The sequence below is a fragment of the Punctularia strigosozonata genome (genome assembly GCF_000264995.1).
Source record: "Punctularia strigosozonata HHB-11173 SS5 unplaced genomic scaffold PUNSTscaffold_9, whole genome shotgun sequence".
Lineage (NCBI taxonomy): Eukaryota > Fungi > Basidiomycota > Agaricomycetes > Corticiales > Punctulariaceae > Punctularia > Punctularia strigosozonata.
The window spans coordinates 1,016,597-1,032,853 of NW_006767441.1; the positions used below are offsets into that span (position 1 = coordinate 1,016,597).

Below are 16,257 nucleotides of genomic sequence, written 5' to 3' on the forward strand. Positions count from 1 at the left end.
ACTATCCCGTTGTCTTACACATTTCTCCCCCGCACTTCAAAGCTATACTTCGTTCACGGTGCATCACGTGATATGAGTTATCCTTGACAGAGACACGCTGATGCGCCCGTATGCCGTTATGGTATTCCAGGGCTGCTATCGCTCCATTCACGATTGTTGCTGCACTGTGTCATGGCGAATCGGTCCATCGATGACGATGCACTCGATGGAGGCCAAGACGAACGTCGCGGAGCGCTGATGCGTAAACCTGTGTGTGCCTTCGACATCAATGAAATATTGAGTTGTCGTTGATCGATCACAGAACTTCAACGAGTGGAGAGGAGTTCGACCTGTGACAATATACCAGCTCAAGCGGGCTGAAAAACGCTCTGAAGACGCCAAATTCACCATCGAAAACCATGAGATCCATCATGTATGCGTTGTAGCGCACGTGGTGAGCATCGACACCGAAACGGGTGAAAACGTCTACATGCTTGAAGACGGGACTGGACGAATCAAAGGCCGTCAATATGAAGAAGATATCGAAGGAACAGTCGATGACCCCGATGGCTTGTGCGGCGTAGCGTTGGTTACAGCCTTGTATAACCCTGCATCCCTCTGATGTTCTCCCATACCAGGAGAGGAACATTTGCCAGGGTCATAGGCATACTCAAGCTTTGGAAGATTTTCAAGACGCTCCAGGTACTCCACGTTCGGCCAGCGTTCCCCGCAGAACTCGAATATCATTGCTTCAATGTCATCGCCTGCACATTGATGCTTGAACGCGGTCTTCCGGTCAATCCAATGTCACCACAAGCATTAACATGCACTCACGCTTGAAGTATAGCCGGCGGAGCAGCTTCCTCGACAGTATTTCGTCGGTACGGAGTCCTCAAACACAACGTCATCCACCAACAGAGAGAACTCGTCTTACATAGCCGCGGATTTCGACGATGCTAGCACCGAAGTCGACGCGGAATTGTCTTCCCTTTCCCTTCAGGATAATCTCCCTGATCCTGGCTCTATATCATGTGTCTTAAACGGCGATCGATTTCGTAGCGAACATCGCCACCCGCAGGACCCTATGCCACTCACATCTTCTCTTCGAAATGAGGACACTTGGGCCTCGTTCAGCGCTACCGTACCATCAGGTTCGGTAGTGCTCGACGGCGATCCTTACGGGCGTATGCCGTTCATATTCCGAAAGGTGTTGTTGGCCATATATGAAGCGGCAGACCCCAGTAGAGAACCGGGTTGGACAGATATTCCTCATGTCGCCCGGCTAGTCAATGTCACCTCCAACCCCGGACAACCTGCATGGGAGAATTTTTTGTGCGTTTCCGGTGTTTCGCGTGGTGGCCCATGCTCATTGGCTATCGTAGGGCTTGCCTTCGCAAGCTCAAGAAGAAACGATTTATCGATATGAAGGATGACATGTCGCAATGCAGGATTCCGCAAAGCATGTATGAAGACCTGCTTCGGGATGAAATGTAATAGCGCGCAATGGCGGCGCGCTCCCCGTAACGGTTGGCAGATCCATCGATCCGCACTAAACTCCATTTCACCCTAATCCAACTCTCCCCAGTGTTGATACAACCCAGGCTGGCGACGTCGAGGCTGTGTTCGTGGCTAAGGACGGAACCAGTGGTCTCTTTGCTTGGTTGGGGATTCGAGAAGCGATTACGTATTATTGCTCTGCCAGTGCGATATAAGGATCAGCTCTAGATCTGGCACTTCTGTCGTCGGAGTGTCATGTATCAGTATGCTCAAGGCCAGACTCGAGAGCCAACTTATCATGCCGGAGGTGATTGAGCAATGAATCTGATTCAGAGCTGCGTGAGACGATGCGCATGTGAGCCGGCAGCACGTGGACTGACGCGCCTGCTTTAGCGACTCTCGCCAGTGAGCTCGAGGCCAAGTGCAGCCCGGAGTTGTTCGACGCGCCTTACTTCCATCTCTAACACCTCTGGGGCGTAACATGTCCTCCTGGTTCACGTCATGGATCCCCCAGATGCCATCTATATCTCTGCCTGCCAGCATTCAGTCGCGCTTCGTCTCCTTCGCCCTGAAGCGGACACTGGGACACTTAGTGAAGCCGGGCCAATTAGATGCGCAGCAGATAGACTCTCAACTCGGTTCGGGCTTCATTCAGATTTCAAACTTGGAACTAGATCATGATGTTTGTGTGCAGTTCGATACAACGTGGGTTGCCTGGCTGATTGTGCTTAGGCCATAAACTCAATGATCGCCGGTGTACCCCTGCGATTACACGAGGGCTCCATATCATCCATTACGGCACGATTATCAACATTGAACCCATTGTCGGCCAATATGCATGCCAGCGTCAAAGCTATCCACCTCACATTCCATCTGCTGCCAACGTCGGCCGGCCCCTCGAACATGCCTACGAACCTGGCGGACTCCATGACCTCCGTCGCACAAAGCTTCCTTCACGAAGAGTTGACACCTAACGAGGAGGCTACCCTCGCGAGCTCTATACTTGCCAGCGGTCCGGGCTCTTCACAAAGGCACATTCCCGGTGGCATGGAGCCTCTACCACCTGACGATCAGACCCACGAGGCTTTGGACGCCGAGAGTGTACCGATGTTATCAAACCTCATCGAATCGTTGCTTTCCCGTTTCCAGTTCGAAGCTGTCGAAACGAAGCTTATTATTGTGCACCCTGAACACGCGCGATTTGTGATTGACATACCAGACATTCGGTACCATACCGAATTCCGCGATTCATCGTCGTCGGCGGGGAGCGAAGGAGCCACAGGAGATGCTCGGACCATCACCGTGACCGGTCTTACCGTCAGGACTCGGTCCCTCCGTCCGTTATCATCACCCGTGGCACCATCCCTTGGCACTCTTTCCCCGGCATCACCTCGATCTCCGCTCTCGCAACGCTATTCAGAGCCGGTGACGCGCAGCCCGAGCTCCCAATACGCCTCCGATTCTTCGGATATAGATGACGATGCTGCCATGGCAATGTCACAATCCATTGTCGGGTTACCTCCTCGACCACCTTCCCCTTCAATTTCCGCAAGCAGTATGTATCTGAGCGCTATCGCGGAGTCTGCTACGGAGGAATGCCCGGAAGTCTCCAGCCCATCCAGTGACAGCCCTGTGGTTGATCTATCCCTTGAAGACCGCAGAGCGGAAGCCGCCTCGATGAGAGGTTCGGCAGATGATCCACAACCTCGGAGCCCAGAGGCTGTGCATGAATCTTCAAACGACGAACCGATCCTCTCGTTTGCCCTGGAACCTATAGTCATGCAACTGACCCGTCTATTCGCAATCACCCCCGCTCAACAGACCACTGTGCCACTGAGGGAACACCCATCTCCTGCTAGTATTCGCCCTCTTCGTGGAGTCTCGGAAGGCACTGCAAACCCGAGCACGTCGGACCGGTTGTCAGGAGCCAAGCTCCGCTTATCCCTCGGGATGGGGGTCATTACAAGTGCTCTGCGAGCAAGGCATGTAAGTGATATCATGAATGCTCTTGAATTGGTCTCGTCGCAAACGAAAGCGACAACTGAGACGGGGGCATCCAATGCTCCTGGAGCATCGACCGTACCAAGTGGATTGGACGCATCACTCCGTATTCGTGGCGTCGTTCTACTTTTCTTGCCCCCTCCGCAAGATCCGGGCTCCGAAGACGTCGACAGTATCGAAGGGTTTTTCAGTAAACCTCTACTCCCCCCGCGTTGCCGCCAAGGTTACGTGCGCGCGCATGTTGACACTGTCTCAGCTACACTCAGTACCACTACACCCCTACCACGGCGCAAGGGATATACGGACAAGCTTGCAGGCGGCTTCAAATCTACGATGACTGTGAAGGATATGTCCGTCTTTGCCTTCTGGAACGAAACGTCTGGTGGCTCAGATGGACCATACGCGTCCCCCGTCTTCATCTCTGACCCCCATTTACCTCACCAACTTACATCCGAGCATCAATTTCCTGATCGACCCCAGTATTCTTCCCGTTTCACCGATCTACCCTTTGCTAAGCGCCCGTACCCCGTTCATCCCGGGTTACCGTCCTTCGCCATTTCGGACTGGACATCAATGCGTACACGGTCCATCAGGCTGTCGCAATGGAGAATGAAGCCACCACAACCATCCCAGAAACTCCGGACCGGGATATCAGGGATGGCAAACTCAACCCGAAACATATCTTTGTCGCCCGCGGACAACATAGGTTCTCCGGATGACTCGAGTGATGTCGATCACCCACCCATTATCACGATGAAAGTGGTTCCAAGTGCACAGGATGAGAACGAACACAGCGAGATTCGAGCAGACCTCAAATTTGCGTCGGTGCATGCCTTCATTGACATGGATCTCATCCTGGGTTCCAAGAGCGGACTTCTTTCTTTCATAGACGAAATCCAGGACGCTCGCGAGATTATAAGTTCTGCGAAATATTCCCGGGACAACATCGACGAGGACAACGAGGGCGATGAGGATATCGAAGCTACAGATATTAATCTGATGGAGAACGCCCCCGTGACCCCTAGGCTGCGTCCTGTGGGGATGCCGACTCAGGAATGGGAGAGGCAAGAGGAGCGCAGGAGACTGGAACAACTGGTCATCGACGATCTCGATCTTGCCTACGATTACAGGCAACCAACGCGGGCGTCAACATCATCTACCCCCCCAGGTGGAGCGAAGGGTCCTCATAACGTGAGTAATTGACCGGGCATCGATTCGGTCGAATACACCTCACCTCTGGATGAACAGATGAGCAGACCTATCGCAGGCAAGTCCTCGATCTGCGTTTCTCTGTCCTTGCCGGCTATCCGAGTTGAAACACGATGCCCACCACCTCTCGGACGCCCCTCCCGGTCTGGCGTTCTTTTGCTGGACTTGCAGAACTTGCGAGTCCAAGTGGGTGGCTTTCCAGACAATCCACGTCGCCGATCAGTGGCTAGGTTTGCAGAAACATTGGAGAGTGCCGATCGCTCCGCCGCTTTGGAGCAGGATCTCGGAGAACGACAGGCGACTATTCAGGTGCAACGCGTGGTTATAAGTGCGGGGGGCTGGGGAGAGCGAACGGCGACTTCTGTGTTGTCCGTAGGGTGTCGTCCGAGTGCTAGCCCTGCGCAAGGAGGAGGGACGCCGACAGCAAAAACTGATGCTCTTGGAGAGTTGGGACACCAGGGGCTTCAGTGTATTATAGGTCAACCTCGGCCGTCATCATCGAGCCTCGCTGGCCAAGGCGCATATGTGGTTGCCATTGACTTGCCCTCGGCTTATGCATCTCTGGATAAGTGCGCGATAGATGGGCTGCAAATATGGGCAGATGACTTTGCGCAACTTGTAACTCGCGCATTTGTCCCGCGTGGGGTTTCAGAACCGACCAGGAGTCAGGACACCAGTCTCATAGGCAGCCGATTCTTTGCGCGGACCAGGAATCAGGGAAGCCGGAGCGCTAGTACAACCACAAGCCTTGACACAGAAGTACCCTCGAAGTCGCGCAATGAGATCATCGTGAAAGTGAACCTCACAGAAGGTACAGGTGATTGTTCGTGTTCGACCTATACTTATGCTGATACAATCTATGACAGCCGCTCTTCGCCTCCTTGTTCACCGCGACGACCGCCACCTCGATCCTCGACCATTTGATATCTTTGCATGGGATATTGACGCGCTGGTCGAGATCCAGTCTGAGGGTAATGTGAGTTGCAGGTACGAACACAGACGGCAAGCGAATTGACTAAGTTGCAGGATCGAACAGTCGTGACCGTTGGTGCTGAAGAGATGGGCATCTACGACTGCCCCACCGACAGTTCGATCGTGAACCTCCTCAGTATCGTGCCTCATGACACATTGGTCAGAATTCCTGCGAATCGATCTGGATCGGAACCTAACGCTTGCCCCAGAGTGGCACGACGAAACCTTTCTTGAAGCTTCGATTCTCATCTTTCACGGTCCCAAACACAACTGCCAAGGAATCCACGCTCAAGGTCACATTGTTCGGACCCCTACTCAACGTCTTCCCGGATTTCCACTGGGCTGAAGACTTAGGGAAATTCTTCAAAGCACCTCCTGGAGTTAGCAAAACCGTGCTAGCTTGGTTCACTTCGCTGACAAGCCCCCGTTAGACCTTCGAATCCGTAGTTCCAAGCGAGAAAACAAGGATTTCGGTCAAGACATGCAATACTCACGTTAGAGCTTTCGCGCGTACGAAACCCAGTTCCATGGTCTTCCATGTCGGCGAAGTGGACCTGCTGACCGACATCATCGGCGACTCACCTGAGACTTCGTTCAAGATCACCCTTCCAAACCTCACTGTCCTCCTTGTTGACGACCATGACTCCGGTACTGAGACCGCTCAGGCACCCTCCGCCGTGAATGTGGGTCTGGCTGCATGGAAGGTGATGTGGATAACAGCAGAATCCAAACCTGGTTGTATTTACCACTGTCATAGGCCATAGGCTACGCCACCCTTGCCGAGCTGAAAGACATTGATTTTCAATTTAGTCAAGAGAGAAGATCCGCATCTTCTAATATACAGGTACTTCTCCGCTTACCCGGGTTTGCGGGTTTTGACCTCAAGCACGCTGCAGGTTTGGTTGGAGAACATGAACCTACGGATGTACCTTTGCGCGGACACCGCTACTGCACTTAGCTCATTCATAGGGGATCTCTCTCCATCTGACGAATTTGCCGAAAAGTGCGATCCTCGAATCTGTGCTGACGGGCTTCTGACCTTTACTTCCAGATTACCACGCCCCAAAACCAGGGAAGCGCCTGCTATACTTTCCGAGAATGCTCAAGCCAACGCCAGCTTAATCGGTGGGTCCATTCGGTATCTGCATGGAGCTTGTGAAGTTGATTTGGATGAAACGCAGTTGATTTCGACGAAGATGCGTTCAAGAGACGGGTCCCGGATGCATGGTCCGCTCCAGATATGATCGAGGACGACCTCCCACGTAACCAAGACTATCTTGATGACTCCTTCAGCGCAACCGCAGGCTTGAAAGACTGGAGTGACGATGAACTCGGCGCCTCTGATACCGATCGTTCGACTACTCAACACGGCCTGGTTGCAGATGTTGGTGGCGAAACGATAAGATTAATTGGTGGGACAGGGATGCACATTATCGAGCACTATTTCGATTGCCTGCCATCGGAATCGGCGCGGGTTGGACCGTGAATACAAATTTCTCCATTATACGATTGCATCACTAATATTCTGATCAGGGCTGACGAGACATTGCTGAGAGTGCGAGTTAAAGGCTGCAGCGCTGTTGTTTTCCTTCACGATGGATACGATTGGGCTAGAACACGCAAAACAATCGAGGAGGAAATCAAAGCCATGAAACGTAGGCTGGCCAAGATTCGCCAGCTCCTGGCTTCAGGTCAAACATACGACCCTAATATGGAGGGCGTCAGCACTTTGCTATTCAACTCAGTATATGTTGGCTTGGAGCAGGACGCCGAGGAGTTGGAACCTGGAGCACTCATCGCTGCCATCGACGAGAAGTTGAACGACGACTTCGATACGGCAAGCCAAGACTCGTGGCAGTCATTGAAGCCGCATATCCCTACGAAGCCCGGGACGTCCGACCTCAAACCTCATTCACGAAGGCTTAAACGTTCGAAGGGCCCTAGCATCGAGTTTCGCTTACTTGGCGTCGACGCAGAGTTCGATCGCTACCTACCCGACAGGGAACAGGTTTCTCGTACCTTGGTCACCATTCGAGACGCGGAAATCTTGGATCATATCAAGTCTTCGACATGGAGGAAGTTCTTGACCGAATTGCATACGGATGCTCGGGGCAATGTGCGGGAAACGGGCTCGAACATGGTCCGGGTGGAGCTGCGCACAGTTCATCCCACCAGCGGGCACCATGCACAGGAAGCCAGGTTACGGGTAGGTTTCCTTCCTTCAGTATTTTCATTCCCCAAGATTGACATGCGGTATAGGCGAAAGTACTTCCACTTCGACTTCACGTGGACCAAGACGCGCTTGACTTCTTGAAGACCTTCTTCAGCTTCAAAGATCCATACGCTAGCCCGGGGACCGATGAACCAGGGGAAGAGACATTTTTCCGTTAGTATCCTACATGCTTACATGTGTCGTTGACTATTCGCCTGACTGATGGCCCAGAACACGTTGAGGTATTTCCGGTGGATATCAAGCTAGATTACAAACCTCGCAGAGTGGACTACAGGGCGCTTCGAGAGGGGAGGACGATCGAGTTGATGAATTTCTTCCACTTCGACGGTGCGGAGATGACTCTTCGGCACATTACTTTATCGGGAGTAAGTTCGTTACATATTGAGTATCCATCAAAGACCTGAACGTTGCACAGGTCAGCGGATGGGCCCGACTGGGCGACTTGTTGAACGATCTCTGGACACCGGATGTCAAGGCCACGCAACTCGTGGATGTGATCTCCGGCGTCGCGCCCATCCGCTCCGTCGTGAACGTTGGCTCCGGCGTTGCGGACCTCGTTCTTCTGCCTATAGCGCAGTACAGAAAAGATGGTAGGATTCTTCGAGGCATGCAAAAGGGCACGACTGCGTTCATGAAATCTGCTGGGATGGAGGCTCTCAGGCTTGGTGCGCGACTGGCAACGGGGACGCAAGTCATCCTTGAACAGGCGGAGACTGTACTTGGAGGAGGCAGTAATACTGTTACTGCCGAGACGTTGCACGTAGCTCCAGTGTCCGGCAACGACTTTATGGAGATCGGGCAGGACCCAAGCGTCGATATCGACGAGAGTCAGGAGTTGATCAGTAGATATGCCGAGCAACCTATGGACGTCAAGGAAGGCATTCAGTCCGCATACAGGAGCCTGAAGAGAAACGTTAACTCCGCTGCCCAAACCATCCTTGCAGTTCCCATGGAAGTCTACGAACGCTCGGGAAGCGAGGTAGGTCACCGATGCGTAATCGAGATCTCGATGTTGACGCCTCTTCCTAGGGCCCAGTACGATCCGTGGTTCGTGCGGTGCCTATCGCCGTATTGAAACCTATGATTGGGGCGAGCGAAGCTGTCAGCAAGACATTGTTGGGTTTGCACAACACCTTCGACCCTAATGTCAAGCAAGAAAACCAGGCGAAGTACAAACAGCGATGAAGACCTTGGTTATGAACCTGTGCGTGACTCGAACACATGCATATGCGGATAATGTAGGGATACACCTCAACACCTGTATTGATAAATAGCTGTACAATATTTCGCAGAAATCATATCAGAAGTGGGACTGTAAAAGCAGAAGTGATACACCGGTGGATGGTTCCATAACACAAGCACATGAGACTCAATCCATATCCATGCCCATGGATCGTCCATCCCCGGGAACCAACGCAGACCTCGACTTCGTCTGCACCCGAATTTTCTCGACCACCATGCTTGTCTCCTCCGTCTCCATGGCGGTAGGTTCGAGCAGTGAGACATCCGCTGCACGCTTGTTCGCTGTTTTCCGGCGGTGGGTCTTGAGCTTCTCCCGTGCTGCGGCCATCCTACCACGATCACGCCGTCAGCAACAGAATGCATCACTACAGCATACTACGCACCTGTGTTTCCAGAAAGCATGTTCTCTCCTCTGCTTTATTTCCGCCACACGCTTCATCGCCTTGATGGTGGTCTGCACAAGCTCCCGATCGTAGCGTACCGGGATGTTACGGCGCTTCTCGAATTCAATCGTAGAGTCCTGGGTCAACCGTGATAAGTAGCTGGATGTATATCTACGATGAAGTAACTCACGATAGTCATCTCCTTGCCAGCTGCCTTCCTGAATGCTTTCGTCCATCGCACTTTGCGAGGGTTGCGCTTCATTCTGTAACGGAGCTGAGTCATTGCGAAACATAGATCATCGCACGATGCTTACTTGAAGTTCTTGTGGCACCTGTTGTGACTCGTTGGATACTTCTTCAGAATGTTACAAAAGTTTTGCTTACTTGGATGTGCAGAAACGAAACACTTTCGCATCGTTCCTGACAAATGCACTACCTGTGTCCTATTCAACAGGATGCATTGAGCATATCAAAAGCGGCTGACCATGACCAGGATATACGCTCTTGGAGCAGAAGTAGCACTTTTCGATACGCATGGCTTGAAGTGGTTCAGCGAGGAAAAGTGGAGGGCGTGCGAAACCGTGATCCCCCTTACACAGTCAAGCGAGGCACTGCTCGCTGCGTTCCGCACGACCATAACCCGTACGTCAACTTCAAAGGACGTTATGAGCGCAGGTCAGTGACTATGTCCAAGGACCACTTGAAATTGGACATCATCATATTTACCGACAGGGGGCGAAGAAGAACGGCTACGCTTCATTCGTCTCGCCTTGAAAGAAGCCCGGAAATGCACACCGACGAAGACCGCCTTTTGCGTTGGATGCATCATCACAATTCGCTACCCTCCAGAAGCTGATGCTTCTACCATACTATCGACGGGCTACTCTAGGGAGCTACCAGGAAATACACACGCTGAGGCGAATGCGTTAGCGAAAGCGCGTGCAATGACGTCCGACGCAATCCAGTCCTTGTTTCCGACGCATCCGTCCCTAACTGTGGACGAACTTCTGGCCGGCGCTGACGTGTATACCACGCTGGAACCATGCTCTGTCCGGACGTCAGGTCTGGCTCCCTGTGCTGACGCTCTTATCGCGGCGAACATTCGACGCTGCATCATTGGGGTTGGCGAGCCAGAGGATTTCGTCGTTTGTGAGGGCGCGAGGAAGCTCAGAGACGCTGGTATCGAGGTTGTCTGGCTGAAAGGCCTGGAAGAAGAGTGCTTGAAGGAGGCTCGACGAGGACACTGAGGCACTGCCCCCATGCGCAACATTATTGGCACGTGATCAATTACGTAAATAGGCTGTAACAGAGCTTGGCAATGGAACTGAAGTGGCACTGGCCCGTCGAGAGTCAGTGGGTGCGACTAGTTCTCCATCCACCATGTCTTCTCCTCCTCATGATCCGGTTCGACTTGACGAAGACGACCCCATGAAGGGCTCCGCCGAAGAAGAGGAAGGCGAAGGAGACGCGACTATGAACGACGGAGCTGCGATTAGTGACGACAGCTCAGAAGAGCCGGAGGAGGATGAGGAAGAGGAGAAGAAAATCAGAGAGGGCTTCATTGTAGACGAAGACGAGGAAGAAGACGATGACGATGACGAAGAGGAGCGCCGTAGGAGGAAGAGGCGCAAACGGAAGCATCGGAGGCACAGAGGTTCGCATTCAATCCGAGCGACTGGTTCTAAGCTAATATCTTGCTTCAGAGGAGGAAGAAGACCTAGATGATGAAGATTTGGAACTGCTAGACGAAAACACTGGTGGCAATCTCTCAAAAAAGCGCCTCACACGCCTGCGCCGTGGAGGAGACTCCGATTCTTCACCACCCCGCAGGCGGAAACCTCTTGTCGAATCTTCAGATGACGATTTAGACAATGATGACCTCGAACTTCCCCAAGTTCAAGACATCCAGAGAATCTGGGATGACGGCGGGGGTCAAGACGACGACGAGGATCTCAATGACATGGACGACTTTATCGAGTACGAGGACGAAGAGGGTCAAGGTGCTATGGACGAACGTGAGAGAGAGGCCCTACGCAAGGAACGCCGTCGAGAGCGACGCAAGGCAATGCTTGGTTCCAGGGAGCTCGTCGGCATTGACGCGAAGTGAGTAAAGGCGATATCTGTGCAATTTCTTACGCTTACCATCTGTCAGTGCTTGGGACGAGATTCACGAAGTGTTCGGCGATGGGCATGAATACGACTGGGCATTAGTAGAGGACGAGGAAGTCGAATACGATGCTGAGACCCTGAAACCCGATATGAAGTACCAGGACGTGCGTGTATGCATTCGTCCACGGTTACTCCCACTAATATACTTCCCCAGGTTTTTGAGCCCTCCGAAATTCGCGATCGTCTGTTGACAGAAGACGACGATCTCATTCGAGCGCAAGATATCCCTGAGCGCATGCAACTGGCGTCTTCATCATTATCTCAGTCTTCCACGCTATCCTTGAATAGAAGATTGCCCGCCAACGACCTCGACGAGGCCGCTGAGTGGGTCGTGAAGCACCTCTCGGCGTTGAAAGAACGCGATTTCTTCCGACCCGACGGACGTCATCACCACCTGCTCTCAGACTTGATCCAAGCTGTTACGCAAACTTTGAAGTTCCTCTTCATGGACCTCCACGAGGTACCCTACATCTGGACGCACCGCCGAGACTACATCTCCTACTTCAATCCGCGCGATATGAGGACTCGCGTATCCTTGCTATCTCTCGACGAACTCTGGCGCGTGCAAAGCCTTGGCCAGAAATACTGTTCGTTGCTCGAGCGCCGTGCCGCTATGGAGTCCTTATATCACAGGCTGGAGGCTTCTGATGAATATTTCGAGAAGGAAATCCGACCACGGATCAATAGCGTGGAAGTTGTAATGGACACGACGGAATGGTTAAGCATGAAGTATAAGGAGAAGAAGAAGGACAACTTTGAGCTCACATTCCATGATGACGACGAGAAAGCCGATGCCCCGAAACGGAAGCTTCCCAGTCGGCTCTCCAATTACGAGGTTCTTAAGCGAAGCATCGTGTCGAAGCTGGCGGAGGTACGCACATGTTTTCAGCACAGGCGATGTATTCGTTTACCTGAGGTTCCATAGGGCTTTGGACTGATGCCACATGAGGTTGTCCTGAACTTCTTGAAACCGCACGACCGGCCCCATCTCGTTGAGGATCAGGAGCTCAACCCTACCGCCTTCGCCGAGCAATTCGCGGATCCAGACCCCTCGAAGGCTCTTCCCGCTGAGAAATTGCTAGAACGAGCGCGGATGATCCTTGCTACGGAGCTTGGCAAGGACCCCCTCCTCAGAGAAGAGATCCGCCAAGTCTTCGTGACTTCAGCTCAAATATCCGTCCTGCCTACTGAACGGGGTATCAGCAAGATCGATGAACACCATCCTTACTTCGTGCGCTCTGCCATTTGTGCTTTGTTCAAATATATCTGTTAACAACCTGCCGCAGAACTTCAAATATCTGTACCAGAAGCCGGTAGGAGATATGTTACAGGATCCTCAGTTCCTGCACATACTCGCTGCTGAAACGGAGCACCTGGTCACGGTGTCGGTTTCACTGCCTGGCGATGTCAAGGCTGACTTTGAACGGAGGTTGCGTGAGGCCTTCGAGTCCAGCGGATACAGTGATTCTGCGACAGCCTGGAACGCAGAACGATTCCGGGTCGTACAAGATGTGGTCGACAAGCATCTTGTTCCGGCTGGGGTTAAGCACGTTCGCGAATGGTTGCGAGAGGAAATAGAGGATACCCTTGCTGCACATTGTGCGGATGTGCTTAGAGACGTAAGCTTTCCCACCGTCCAGCGAACGAGCATTCAAACATCATTGCCAGCGGTTGGACGTCGCGCCATACGTAACGCCAACGACGCAACATGACGAAACCCCCTCGGTTCTAGCTATCTCGTGGGGCAAGGGTGTTCCACATCGCGACGACATCACCGCGGTGTTTCTGGACGAAGCTGGCCGACTTCGTGAACATACGAGATTCGCTTCCTTGGACACGGAGAACCAATCTGAGTTCAAGGACCTGGTTGAACGCAGGAAGCCTGATGTTATTGTCATCGGCGGTTTCAGCATGGCGACGGCGAGGCTTTCGAAGACCGTCAAGGAGGTCTTGAGGCCAGATCTAGATCCAGATTCAACATGGAGTGCTCCTGCGGATAGAGGGCCACCCATACCCGTCATCTACGTATTTGACGAAGTCGCTCGCATCTATCAACACAGCAAGCGCGCGGAAGGGGAGTTCGGGTCCTTATCTTCCATTGCCAAGTACTGTGTGGGTCTCGCGCGTTATACGCAAAGTCCCCTCAACGAGTATGCGGCGTTGGGTCGAGACCTCACGGCGATTTCTCTTGACGAACAGATGCAATATCAACATCTGGTAAAAGGCTTGCAGTCTCGCAGATTAACTGCTACTGATTGTTATCTTAGATCCCTAAAGAGAAACTGCTCACTGCGCTGGAGCATGCTTTGGTTGATATCGTGAACAAAGTGGGGGTAGACATCAATCGAGCGGTCATCGACTCCTACTATCAACACTTATTGCCGTACGTCTGTGGTCTTGGACCACGTAAAGCGCAGGTCCTTGTCAAGAAGATTGCTGCTTTGGTAAGGAAGATGCGCGTTGCAGTGGCCGCATCATTGATGTATATTCCTAGGGCGGCAATGTTGTCAACCGCGAACAGTTCGTGAAAGCCGGTCTCTTGACAAGGAATGTATTCGTCAATGCTGTTGCCTTCCTTCGTATCACAGCCGACACGGACTCGAAACCCTCAAAGAACCGCCACAATGAGGACGCTGACGTTGCCGATCCTCTCGACAACACTCGCATCCATCCCGAAGATTATGATCTCGCTCGGAAGATGGCTATAGATGCTCTCGAGCTTGACGAAGAGGATATCGAGGGTGAACATGCATCTCACACAGTCTCGCTCATTATGCAAGATCCGGATAATGTGAGGAAGTTGGATGAGCTCAATCTCGACGACTTCGCCCTCAGCATGTTCGAGAACAACGAGGATCGTAAGCGATACACGCTGGATCTCGTCAAGGCAGAGTTGGTGAAGCCATTCGGCGAGAAGCGAGGCCCATTCCAGCTTCCAACTGCCTGGGATGTTTTGACTATGCTGAGTGGAGAAACTCGTCGGACCCTCCATATAGGCTTTATCGTCTCGGTCCTCGTCACCCGTATCAAGCCGACCTTCGTTTCCGTTCGCTTGGACTCCGGTGTCGAGGGCATGATCAACACCAACTACCTCGCCGACCAGCCGGGGGTGGTTCCAGACGACGTAGTGAAGAAGGGGCAGACGATCCCGGGTGTCGTCATTGACATCAAAATGGATCTCAACCACGACTCGTTCTTTGTCGAACTGTCGTCCCGACCAGCAGACGTTCAAGGTGGCGATAGCCAGTTCCGTCGCGTCAAGCATGACGACTGTTGGAATCACGACCAACACGCCCGAGACACCGAGATGCAAGCTCGGAAGAAGAGGGCGGAGATAGGGCGCACTCGCCGTATTATCAAGCATCCGAATTTCCACAACTTCAACGCCACTCAAGCGGAACTCCACCTCGAGAACCAACAAAGGGGAGACGTGGTCATTCGTCCTTCGTCAAAGGGTACGGACCACATCGCTGTTACGTGGAAGGTGGACGAGCATCTCTTCCAGCACATCGGTACGACCTTTCATACCATGCGCCAATTCCATCTCACATTGCTCTGCAGACGTCGTCGAGTTGAATGCCGAGCAGACCGGTGGAGCCGGTAGTCGCTTCGTTATCGAGAATGGCAAATATGAGTTTTCCGACCTTGATGAACTCATCGTGAACCACGTACAAGCTATGGCACGACGAGTGGAAGAATTGATGGCACACGAGAAGTTCAAGGCTGGGGCGGAGGAAGAACTCCGTTAGTCAACTGATAATTCCGCCAAGATCCCTCGACTGATTCGCTTCTGAGCAGACCTTTTCCTTCGCAATTTTGTCGCTGCCAATCCTTCCAAGAGTGCTTATGGCTTCACCCTTAACCGCAAGCGACCTGGTCACTTCAACCTCTGTTTCCTCGCTAACAAGATCTCGTCGGTGCAAACATGGGTGGGTTGAATATCGCCTATTATCGTTTTCAATTGTTCACATATATTCGCAGCCCGTTCGAGTGGCACCGGAAGCCTACTATCTATACGAGACTGCGGCTCCAGGTGTAGCAGAGTTATGTGATGCCTTCAAAGTCCGACACGCGCATGAGTCCCAAAATTTGGGAGGTGCAGGAACTGGAGGGAAAACGCCATATGCAGCGCGTACGCCAGGGCGGGTTCCTGGGCATGCGACGCCGGGGCACCGTTCCACTCGTCAAGTTGGAAGGACGCCGAATCCGTATTCAGGTGCGACCCCAGCAGCGCCGACCCCAGCATGGGGCACGAGCGCCCCTCCCTCTGCCCCTCCTGCCAATGGCTGGGGAGCTCCGCCTCCTCAAAGTGCCTTTGGCTACTCGACGCCCTCACATTTCGGTGGTGCTCCTCCTCCACCACCACCATCCACCGTTGGCCCCGCCATGAATCCCGAGAGAGCTCGTTTGATTGAGAGCGGTGGTGGTAATGCATGGGCACAGACTCCCTCTCGATGGTAACTCGCTAGTATTGTTGTTGATTGTAGCTCTACTGTACCTGGGTAATTCTAGTTTGCTATTGTTTTCTGTGCAAGCACGCGCGACGACCGTCAAGTGCCGCGTTAAAGATAA

General features: G+C 52.9%; 4 protein-coding genes across 4 annotated transcripts; all 4 read left to right on the forward strand.

The window, feature by feature from the left end:
- Positions 1-171: 171 nt before the first annotated feature.
- PUNSTDRAFT_114758 (uncharacterized protein) lies at positions 172-1,473 on the forward strand (the record flags this gene model as incomplete). The annotated part of the gene is made up of 5 exons (XM_007385527.1): positions 172-249; positions 302-564; positions 618-774; positions 827-1,311; positions 1,362-1,473. The coding sequence occupies 5 exons, from the start codon at positions 172-174 to the stop codon at positions 1,471-1,473; spliced, it is 1,095 nt and encodes a 364-aa protein (XP_007385589.1).
- A 484-nt stretch (positions 1,474-1,957) lies between these two features.
- On the forward strand, positions 1,958-10,044 carry PUNSTDRAFT_144812 (uncharacterized protein; the record flags this gene model as incomplete). Its single annotated transcript, XM_007385528.1, has 21 exons — positions 1,958-2,158; positions 2,209-4,668; positions 4,726-5,497; positions 5,553-5,662; positions 5,713-5,817; positions 5,868-6,038; positions 6,090-6,362; positions 6,416-6,502; positions 6,555-6,661; positions 6,710-6,783; positions 6,840-7,140; positions 7,192-7,864; positions 7,918-8,044; positions 8,102-8,256; positions 8,307-8,870; positions 8,921-9,462; positions 9,517-9,653; positions 9,707-9,779; positions 9,831-9,848; positions 9,901-9,952; positions 10,001-10,044. The coding sequence occupies 16 exons, from the start codon at positions 1,958-1,960 to the stop codon at positions 9,074-9,076; spliced, it is 6,336 nt and encodes a 2,111-aa protein (XP_007385590.1). The 3' UTR covers positions 9,077-9,462; positions 9,517-9,653; positions 9,707-9,779; positions 9,831-9,848; positions 9,901-9,952; positions 10,001-10,044.
- A 212-nt stretch (positions 10,045-10,256) lies between these two features.
- On the forward strand, positions 10,257-10,763 carry PUNSTDRAFT_71752 (diaminohydroxyphosphoribosylamino-pyrimidine deaminase; the record flags this gene model as incomplete). The annotated part of the gene is made up of 1 exon (XM_007385529.1): positions 10,257-10,763. A coding segment is annotated over one exon (507 nt), but the record flags the coding sequence as incomplete, so codon positions are not given.
- A 106-nt stretch (positions 10,764-10,869) lies between these two features.
- PUNSTDRAFT_104923 (transcription elongation factor Spt6) lies at positions 10,870-16,206 on the forward strand. The gene is made up of 12 exons (XM_007385530.1): positions 10,870-11,170; positions 11,220-11,619; positions 11,669-11,789; positions 11,840-12,556; positions 12,611-12,916; positions 12,972-13,304; positions 13,354-13,902; positions 13,953-14,129; positions 14,180-15,197; positions 15,247-15,429; positions 15,484-15,614; positions 15,667-16,206. Exons 1-12 carry the CDS (start codon positions 10,897-10,899, stop codon positions 16,144-16,146), a joined length of 4,689 nt encoding a protein of 1,562 aa, XP_007385592.1. The 5' UTR covers positions 10,870-10,896; the 3' UTR covers positions 16,147-16,206.
- Positions 16,207-16,257: the final 51 nt, after the last annotated feature.

Excerpts from the sequence above, each read along its gene's own strand:
- PUNSTDRAFT_104923 (XM_007385530.1), top strand. The coding sequence starts at position 10,897 with ATGTCTTCTCCTCCTCATGATCCGGTTCGACTTGACGAAGACGACCCC. Across the intron at positions 11,620-11,668 it reads CTCGTCGGCATTGACGCGAA|TGCTTGGGACGAGATTCACG; the intron begins GTGAGTAAAGGC and ends ACCATCTGTCAG. Across the intron at positions 13,305-13,353 it reads GTGCGGATGTGCTTAGAGAC|CGGTTGGACGTCGCGCCATA; the intron begins GTAAGCTTTCCC and ends CATCATTGCCAG.